The sequence below is a fragment of the Tigriopus californicus genome, chromosome 6, assembly GCF_007210705.1.
Source record: "Tigriopus californicus strain San Diego chromosome 6, Tcal_SD_v2.1, whole genome shotgun sequence".
NCBI classification, from domain to species: domain Eukaryota; kingdom Metazoa; phylum Arthropoda; class Copepoda; order Harpacticoida; family Harpacticidae; genus Tigriopus; species Tigriopus californicus.
The window spans coordinates 2367654-2377869 of record NC_081445.1 but is presented as its reverse complement, the minus strand read 5'-3'; the positions used below and the strand labels follow the sequence as shown (position 1 = coordinate 2377869).

The 10216-nt window shown below is 43.7% G+C and overlaps 2 protein-coding genes across 2 annotated transcripts in view; both read right to left on the bottom strand.

Annotated features, from left to right (window-relative positions):
• Window positions 1-10216, bottom strand: part of LOC131882387 (uncharacterized) — a gene marked incomplete in the record, with an annotated part of 13987 nt that overhangs the window by 939 nt on the left and 2832 nt on the right. The window contains 2 exon segments of the mRNA XM_059229516.1: window positions 118-281; window positions 6282-6391. Of these exon segments, the coding sequence (XP_059085499.1) occupies window positions 118-281; window positions 6282-6391 (274 nt within the window).
• LOC131882751 (uncharacterized) lies at window positions 157-4720 on the bottom strand. Its single transcript, XM_059230003.1, has 3 exons — window positions 4525-4720; window positions 2732-3059; window positions 157-1082 (listed from the first exon to the last, which is right to left on the bottom strand). The coding sequence occupies exons 2-3, from the start codon at window positions 2941-2943 to the stop codon at window positions 611-613; spliced, it is 684 nt and encodes a 227-aa protein (XP_059085986.1). The 5' UTR covers window positions 2944-3059; window positions 4525-4720; the 3' UTR covers window positions 157-610.

Here is a 10216-nt window from a genome sequence, read left to right as displayed (position 1 = left end):
ACGTTCCCATTGAGACCGAAACGATCAAGCATGAAGATTTTGAAGGGTACACAATTTAGCTCTTTAAAAAAAATGGCGGCATTGAACAAATATCCCTTGAATGTAGATCATTGTTACCTGGTTGCCGTTGACCTGATATTCGTCCTCCTCAATAATCTCGTCAAATTCAGATTCAGAATCGAAATCGTCATAAGAACGCCGGGGATGGCGGAGATGATGGTTGTGTGGTGGATTAACGACTTCATAGATGGACTCGTAAAGTTCATCATCGGATGGAGCGCCTGAAACGAAACGGAGCGAAATGCATCAAGTATTTTTTCTTCTACCCCGTGTTCAATTAAGATCTTCCGGTTTGTCTCTCGTCTCATTGCGCTCAAATTGCTCATTTCCTCGGTGAAATGAGATTTTGCTGCACAAGTTGGCGTGACCTGAAGCCCTAAAACCAAAGTGGGGCCTGACCTTTCCTTGGAAGAATCCTGTCGCTTCAAAAAACAACAATACCTCAGATAATTTTTAGACAACAATGCTTTAGGCCGCATTGAGCAGTCATTGAGGCAGAATCTAACTCCCTCTGAAACACTTTTATCCGAGGATATCATCCTTCAAAAGGTCATCGTCTGTCCCTACCAGTTCCGATATCCAACAATGTCTCCTTGCTTTGAATTCGTCTGCGGACCTTGCGCAAGTAGGGCCCCCCTGTGCAACGCCAAACCACGGATTCCGAATCGCAAGCCACAATCGGATGTTCAGGCTCTAAATGAAGCGATACTATTTGGTGTTCGTACACCGTGGTCTTTGTTAGGGAGCCACGTGGATGATGGGTAGATGATAGTTTCTCGTTCAAAGACGAGGCTGATACGGTGGTGGTTGTTGGTGTTGATCGATCTGACGTCTTTGAGTCGGCCTCGAGTATCAATGAGGATTTTCTTGACAATATCACGGACAGCTCTGACGGATTGTTACACTCTGACAAGGAAAGGCTTTGAGAGCTACTAGCTTCATGGCACAGCACATTTGTATCCTCATCGTGACTGTTGCGAATGAGGATATCACCTTGGTTTGTCAAAATCCGAGAAGATTTCCTTCGAAGACGGAGCCAAATTGAGAACAACGATTCGTGAGCGATTTACATTTCCTTCTGTCTCAAGTCGATAATCGGGCTCGTTACGCGCACCCCCCAGTATTAGTCTTCGAAAAACTGCTCCATCCAGGAACGGTAGGTTCTAGTCGAGTATTACCAGGAAGCGCATATTGGCCTTTTTACATTGTAAATCTTGACGGGCACTACGTAGGGACTCTAGGCAAAAGATTTCACAACTCTTGTCTCTGGCCAAATAGTAAATCCAACCAAAACGTCCGCCAACCCCTCCTCCCTTCCTCTCCCCGCACATAAACATATCAAATGGAATGATTGTCATCAATTGTTAAAAATTGAGCTGATAAATGGCACTTGAAGCAAGTTTATGATGGTTGCGGTTTAACGCCGTCTTTTTTAACGCCCCAATTGAATTCAAGGATGATGCTATGGCTGTCAAAGACGTATGAATCATCTTTGAAGACGTGCAGCACGAATCGCTACGTTCACCACGAAATACTAATTGTCGTTTTCAGATTACTGCCATAGGCAAATTTTTTGAATCGGTATCAAATAGTATTTCAGCACTTTTCAGCCATCTCGCCCAACTGATGAGATCCACTTTTGATGTCTGTCTGGGCGTTACGAGACGAACGAGATTCGCCAAAATATGTCAGTGGCGTTGTTTCCCTGTCAAAAAAATGTTCCAAAATAAGCCCGGATTAGCACGAGTCATGGACGAGCGATTCGGCGAGGAATGCCAAGACGATAGATACCGATGGTCGATTGTTATTGTGGTGGTTAACAACTGCCAATTGGAGCACCATAGGGCACACCAAGAGCGAACGTTATCGCCCCGGAGGCTAGCCAGTAGCTCGGGCCATTTATTCCAAATGTGTTCATATTTTTTTCGACCGAAAATGATACGGACGGGTCCCGTTTGACTTCCTTGTCCGATTATGTTTGGAGAATAATTGGATATCATCATTGCCAAAGTTCAGGCCCTTTCCAGGTCCGACCTGTCTTGGTAAACTGAGTGTAACCTTTGACTGACTACCCCCACCTGCATTCACCCTTCGATCCTCATTGCAAGAGCCATGAAGAAAAACCCGACATCATCTCATTTGAATTAAGTGCTCGCAATGAAAAATCGACCATGAGTTAATTGCCTCCATCCTTCCTTTTCCACAAACACGTATACGCGTGGTGCTGACCAAATCAACAGCGCTCAACGAGCGTCTTTCTGCGCTTCATTTCTGGTCACCCTGTGCGACAACGTTCGGCCAACCGGGCCAACCCCATTCCCCCCGCCATGATGTCACCATTAAATCGCAAGCTCTAAAATCCAAGTTCTTTGTTCCCTTCTCCGTCATTGGGAAGCTCGAAATGAGTTGGCTGGAATAAATGCATTTTCTGGCTGATGGCGAATACCTCCTTAACATAACTCTAACAACAGGTTGCTCCCACTACTAGTACCACAACTGCTAATGTTGTTGTTACTGTCGTTGTTTTGATCTGGCAAAATCTAAATATTTGGAATGTACCAAGTAAGACCCTCGAGGATGGATTGGACTTCCTCATATCCTTAAAGTGTGAAACTAAAGTACTGCACATTGTAGTACGTATATGCATGTGAATCGTTGTTCTCAATCTCACAAAAGGGCGTAAATCGACCTCTTGGATTCCCCTCCAAATAAGCTGTCGTTTTGAGTTAATAAAGAGGGATTGCCTGATGAGTCGGCACCGCTGCACGAGATCCCGGACGAGGCCACACTCAAGTTGTATTGACTCTCGACCACCTCGTCTTTGGGGCTGTTGTTCACTAGAAGCACTATGGAAGTATTGGTGATGACCACCTCCTCTTCCATGACCAAAACGTCGAGGACGACGGCTACTCTCACATCCACATGTCCAAAGAGGAGTCCAAAGTAGTCATGTTTGCCATTGCCATTTCGCTCGGCACACCACTTTCACAATTCACTTACTGAATGACACAGAGAAACTTGATTATAAGTGAGAGAAAGGAGCAGTTCGGTTGGTTTCAATCCGAGCCTTGCTTGATCCCTGATTTTCTAAATCCCTACCAAAGAGAAAACACCAAGACAGGAAGGTGATGCCTGATGGATGAGACTCATCCTGATGGGATTGCCAAGACAGGATGGAAATCATTGGACGCGCTTTAGTGAGGTGCAGGCCAATCCCATTAAGACACCCCGTGTTGACATGGAGCCTCCATCTAGAGTTCGATGTTCTAGCGCCAATCTGCTTCCCGTGAGAAAAACTTTCAACTTTTAGAGACACTACACTACTTACTCGTACATACATGCAGTTTCTTGTTTGTGAACATTTCGGAATGCCACGGTTCGCCAAAGTCCCATTTAGTGATGAATTGACCCGCAAATGGAGCACAGGGTCTAAAAGATTATCTTCAATTGGATTGCTATCGTCGGCAAAAGGACGTTGTAAATTGGAAGGGATTTGGTGTCTCTTTCCAAAAACAAACTTCTCTTTGGAGGAAATCGTGTTCATAAGATTAAATAGAGCTTGAGCCCGATTCAGTTTGTTACGGATAAAAGCATATTATCATATTAAGATATGAAAGTACCAGTGTACATGTGAGCCGTTTTGTCCAAAGGTACAATTCTAACCATGCGTGAAAGGATTTCAATTAACCTCTCTGGTAACTCAAAAGCAAATCCGAATTGGACGACAACCAGCTTGGACCATTGTTCAAGTCAGCCGAAAGCGAGTTTTAAAGAGTTGGGAGGGCAATTTCATTGTCTCATTTGCTACCAATTCAGAGATCCATGACAAGGCAAGCGAGCTCATAAAATGTTAGACCATCTCTCTGGCATGCATCGTTTCGCAAATGCAAGCAAAGTCTTGTTAATTCTTACCCCTTTCACTGGTCAAGGTAACCGCTATGACCTGAGTTTAATTGTTGCCATTAATATTGCCAAATTGGTCAAATTGTCCATAGAAAATAGCTCTTGAATCTAGCTTCGTGTCAAAAGACTTTTATAACTCTAACATGATCTTTATCTGCCTCAACAACTAAAAAGTCCGACCATCCATATTTATATGTTAATCAAGGTACAATCAGCCCATTTTACATCCAGGATCATGCGTTGGTCCATTCACTAGCTATTTCATACCTTGTCATGTGCTTTTGGGCATCCCATGTGCCTTTGAAGATAAAGGCAATGAGTAAACTGGACATGTTTGCATCACTCCTAAAACTGAATCTGAGTCATTCAAATGACTTTGATATGGAACTCTGCGTTGCAAGATGCCAGAAATCTTGTCGAATCCACAAGTTTTCAAGGACAAGATCGTATTCATTATGCTGAATAGCTCAACAAACCCCGTTAGCACTGCACTTCCGGCTCACGGAATCTCACACCTTCCGCTCACTCTTTCTCTCACTTAAAATATGTAAACACACACACCACGGACGCCAATCTCACTCCGTTGAGCACCAATGACCAACTGAGAGTAACTGCACATTCATTGGGACTCGCCAGACCAGTTTCACCTTTCACAAATGAACGAATTAGGATTCTCAGAACTTCAGACAGCACCTTCTTAGATCATTGCACACCAAATCCAACTGAGGGCTTCCCGGAGAAGTCAGTCCTCGGTGAGTGCATGAGGACTTAGAAGGGGGGGAGGGGAGGATAGGGCCTCGCTCTGAAAACAAGGTACGGCCAGTACTCCAGTGTTGCCGCTGCGTTTGGCGATCCACCGATGAGTGGTTGAACACGGTCGGAGGCCTGCCATGAGAAGTTGAGAACCGATCTTGGCAGGCTGCTTTGCTTTGGAGACGGGGGCGAGTGTCCTTGGTCAACAGAGCGCCCTCTGTGTGGATGGATGTGATCCTGTTTAACCCACAGGTCGACTCAGAACAAGTCAGGGGGACTCAAGTGCGGAATCTATCGACTGACTGACTGACGACCAACCAACCAACCAACCAACCAACCAACCAACCAACCAACCAACCAGTCCTTCTTCTTATGGACTGGTGCAGCTAAGATGATATCCCATTTTGGTGGTGAAGGCGTAGAAGTGTATTGGATGCCATGGAGGTGATTTTTTTTTACGTAAGAATGGCTTTTCTGATTTTTTCTGATTATATTACAGAACTTGGCAATAGTTTGTGATTGTAAAAATTCCTAGCTGAGTTGATGATATTCTAACTTTTATACTTAAACAGATTTAACCAACAACTTTCCTTCCCAGTTTTGAGGTTGTGATGACACTAATAGAAATCCGACCAATAACATTTTGTCTATGAATATCATTGACCAAATCAGGTTATTTTGATAACTTCATATCTTCAAATCCTTCCACGACATTTCGGCTTCTGGGGTATATGTACCTTTCTTGTTCGGACTGAATGTGGACTGAGACGTATAATATCATGTTTGAAACAAATTCCGCGATTAATGTGCCCAGTTTGGTGACCACCTCGATTGTTTCAAGTGTGGGTGAACAATCTTCTAGCATGGCAAAGGTTCTCTATGAACAATATCTCTATCTTCTCACTAATGGAAATCAGGCCTGGTGACTTATGAAGAGTTGTGAGCGACGTCGAGTGAATCTTGGCAAGTGATTTTCTTTTAGAACATCATCTGATTGAAATTGCCTTACAATCCAATGATGAGTGGGGGAGTTACGGGATGAAATCGCTTCACGGCAAAAGATGGCAGTCATCTATCTATCTAGCTATCTACCCATCGAGCTTGCCAAAAGCCCAATTTAAATTGCTTACTCAAAGATGATGCCCCTGGGGGAGAGCGACGATGACGAAATTTGACCATGGCCGTCTTCAAATATCTATATATTTATATGGAAATACTGCCGTCGAAGGATGTTCTGTTATAAAAGAGAGGTCCTTGAAGGAATCGGAAAGTTACAAGGCATGTTAAATCTAGAGATGGTGACGTCTCCTGAAATTTCCCTCATTCATCATCCTTTGTCCAGGATTCTGCGAGTTGATGAACGTCACCACAAATATGAACACCAACACTAGAATTACGTGAATGACAAGACTGCCAGAGGCGAACCAGCGAAACGAAACCATTATTCAATCAAGCACTTCCTCTGCATGACGACGTAAGTTAAAAGATCCTTCGAGAAACGAAGACTTTCACGGAACGTTCATTTCGAAACTCTTAGCAACCTCAGCAAAGAGAGGTTTTCTTACCTTTCGATTGTTCTTTGCGTTGGACTTCTTTCACAGCCAAATTCCAGGGCTTCCGAATGGATCGATTTGGCCATTTTCCACGGGTTCGATGGCTCATTCTTCCACTAGTCCTATGATTAAAAAAAAGGACAATAGATCAACCAGTTGCATTCTCGTTGTTTCATCAGTCGAAGTCAATCTAACCTCAATTAGAGAAGGTCAATTGAAACTATCGGGGCCCCAAGTGAAGTGGCTCATTCTCTTCAACAAGGACCATACCTAATAACGACGTGACATGACTCGTTTTGATGTCATTGCAATAATGGCATGTTATCATATCAAGTCTCCTCCTCAATGTCAACATTGCAAAAATTAACCATGAATAATGGCCAACTTCTTTGTGTGTGTGTGTGCGTGTTTTATATCATTAGCCGTTACTTTTATGGTTGTCAAGCCCTTGATTTGTGCCCACAATTCCGGCATATAAGGCATTTTTAATTTTTGCTATTTGATCATTTGCACAAGTCAGTCACGTTTGCGCACCGATATCGCCGTTTTTAACCCAGCTTTTCCATATGATCTTGCCTGGAGACATTGGCTTACATGTCTGACCTCTAACAAACTTGACAAGATTTACGACTTCCAAAAGCGCCAAGCATACACACGTCTTTGGCGCAACCTCAAATTGACCTTTCCTCCATTCTCGGTTCTAAAGATAAATCTTGTTGGAAAAAGACAAATCACACACCCTGATAAAGATCATTACCCAGAGGTTCCAAAGTGGGACCCTGGCATGAGTGCCATATTCATGATGACAAGCTAAAACCAAGCTTTGGTGTCAATTAAGATGATGGCTTGGCGGCATTACTAGACACCCCGGAGCCAGAGGAATAACCAACCAACCAACCAACCAGCTAGCAAAGCAAGCAGACAACCGCTGAACCAGTCAACCACTGAGCCCACGACCAATCAAGATGAAACCGAAGCCAACTTTCACCAATCTTCTGGCTTGATTGAGCACGGCTGATTGTCGGTAGTGAATAGTTAGTGAGTACCAATGGAGCCTGAAGAACTGCATTGCCGCTGCCGAAGCCCCTTATGAGTTATGAGTGATGAAGATGATTTGGGGGGGCTCCTTGAGTTTGGTCCGTTGGAATGTGATATTACCGGCGAATCGATTTAATTGCCGTACCTTGTTTTCAAGGTAGGAGGCCCATTCATTCAAATTCTTTTCTGACGTGTTTGTACAAGAATAACATTGAAAAAACGTAAGTGGACTATTGGAGGTGTGCGATTGTTTTCGTGCCTACACATGACATGTTCGATTCGATTGGAGACGACAAATGAAAATGGATTCAAATTTTCCTGCCTGGATCAAGAAGCCTGAGATGGACCGACCGACCATCTGATGCTAGAATGAAGTCCAAACATTGGAGTCCAGGTTGGAGAAAATGCCACCCACGATGACCTTGCCAGATCTGGTGTTCGTCGTCAATCTGCCGTGGTTATCCATCAATCACAGGTAATTGATGGTGGCCAACTAATATCCGACCAAATGTAAATCGTAAATGATTCCATTTTCGGCCAACCTCCTACTTTAATGATCTGCTCTTCCGGAATTCCAGTCAAAGTGATTTCCTAAGCGTGTGGTCACGTATATGTGAAAAACTCTTTGATTGGATGGACAGAATGAAAAAGAGTGGAAAATTAGATTCCGTAAAGCATCTAATTCTAAAAAAGACAGAGAAGTACCTCTTGCTGAGTGCTCGGCATTGATAATGTCTTGAAATCAATTTCGTAGAGTGACGTGGATGACCTTATCATTATTAGGTATTGTGTATCAAAATTGTGTTTTGGGCTTCTAACTTGATATATAACTTCTTCATTGTCGAGTGTAAAACACCCAATTTTTCTAGCAAAACGCTAGCAAAAAGCTAGCATTGATCTAATATGCCTGATTGTATTTTCTTTCTCGGTGCTAATTCGACTTTGGACGACAATCAATGAACATTAACGAAGATTTAATTGTTAATAAGCATAGAACGTTGCTCACTTACCGTGACAATTTTAGCTTTTTGATGGATATTTCCAAACATCTGGAAGCCTCATTTCCATGATTGACATGAGACTTTTCAACAATTTTTCTCTTTTTCTTTGGTCGTACTTTCGTTGGAACGCTTCAAAAATCAATCACAGTCGAAAAAAAAGTAATTATTGACCTCCATTTTTTTCGCCGAACCCTGGTTCTTTCTGTTCTGCCTTTTTATTAGTAGAACAAGCATTTTGGCCATTGACCGATTGTTCATCGATTGCTTGAGGCCTTGGGAGAAGTGTGTTGCTCCATTTACCGTTTCAACTCCTATCGTATTTGAACAAAAGATGGGAGAGTTCCGTCCATCAAAAGCCATATTAATTTCCATTCCGCCGTTGCCTTTTCCGTGCGTTGAGGTCTTTTAAAGCTCAAATTTAGCTGTTCGACGAAAAACAATTGCAGAATGATTGATCGACTTTTCCCCGTGGGCCCGGGAGAATTTCTGGTCAAGCCCTCAAATTCTAAAACGGTCGTGCCTTCCAGGCAAAACACTGAAGGCACGTTTAACCATTCTAGAGAGGCTTTGGAAGCAATCTGAACCCAAGAAGATCGACACATTTCCCCGTTTCAAATGTGAGATGTCATCAATGGAGGTATTTTGGCACCCACCCAAATTTCAAGGTCCTGACGCATCCTCTTCTGCCAACTCATTATTCAAATACGAATCCAGAGTCCAAGAAGGGGTCTCCAATCTATTTCAAACTCGAAGATTTTGGTCTACCAATGCTGATGGGTGACCTTCAGAGAGGAGCCATTCAACGCCTGGAGTTGAGATCTGCGAGGAAATGAGGACAAAAGAAAGAAACCCACTCGAATGCCTCCGGGTTCGAGGCGTCAACGTCACAATGCAACCCTTTTTACCCGTCTCTCACAGGAGGTTCATTGTGCGGGGCTCGAGTACTAATGAAGTGAAGATAATCCCCTTTCAACTAACGGTACATCCTACTAGGGCATCATGCATTCATCGGTGGAAGTGTTTCGCAATGGCTTGAAATTCGAGAAATCATCGCGGACAGCACCGCGATCCTTGGGTGATGAATGAACACACACGCACACACACGCACACACACACACACACACACGTGAGTACGGATAGGCATTGAGAACAACACAATGAAACCGATTTCAAGGCGAATCCCCGGGCATTACGAGAAGCAGCTCCGGCGCCCCTGGAGGGTAAAAACTCGCCAATGGCTCTAATTAATATTCACTTGACCACATTCTCATCATAACTGTTCCACGGTCAGGATCATGTTGGAAAGCAGGCCTTTTCCGTGAATGGTCTGTTTTAAAGAAAACTCTAATTTTGAGCGAGGTTGCTCGGGAAGAGGAAAGGGACTGAGGAATTTCGAATTAGCCGTTCCTTGTGTATTTTCTTCTTGATATCGTGCAATGGCCGAGACGTGCGTATTTGTAGGTCACGATGTCCATTTGGGAGAGAAAAGATAGTTTTCTATCAAAAGCCCCTGATGAGGTTCCTCTCGGAAAGGTAAATTAGAAACTGTTCAAGCCATCATCTCCACTTCAGATCTGTTCAATGAATGACTGGCAAGCACTTTCTCTTGTCCCTCGTGTCAGAGAGACTGATGATTAAGCTCCCAGGCTTAATTTAAACGGGGATTCGGTGATTCCAGATTAGCTTGGAATGTGTGAACAGGGTTGTTCATACATGAACTTGAACAAACACCCGTTGAGAATGGCCTGATGAATTATCGGTGGCGCAACTGGAATTTATGCGCATTCACGTGGCCCTGACAAATCGGTCGAGGCCACTCGGACCTTTTCGGAATCCTCCTCTTCCCCCCCCCAAAAAAAGACATATTTAGTGAATGTTTTTCCCTGACTGCCTACTTTCAAAGTTTTC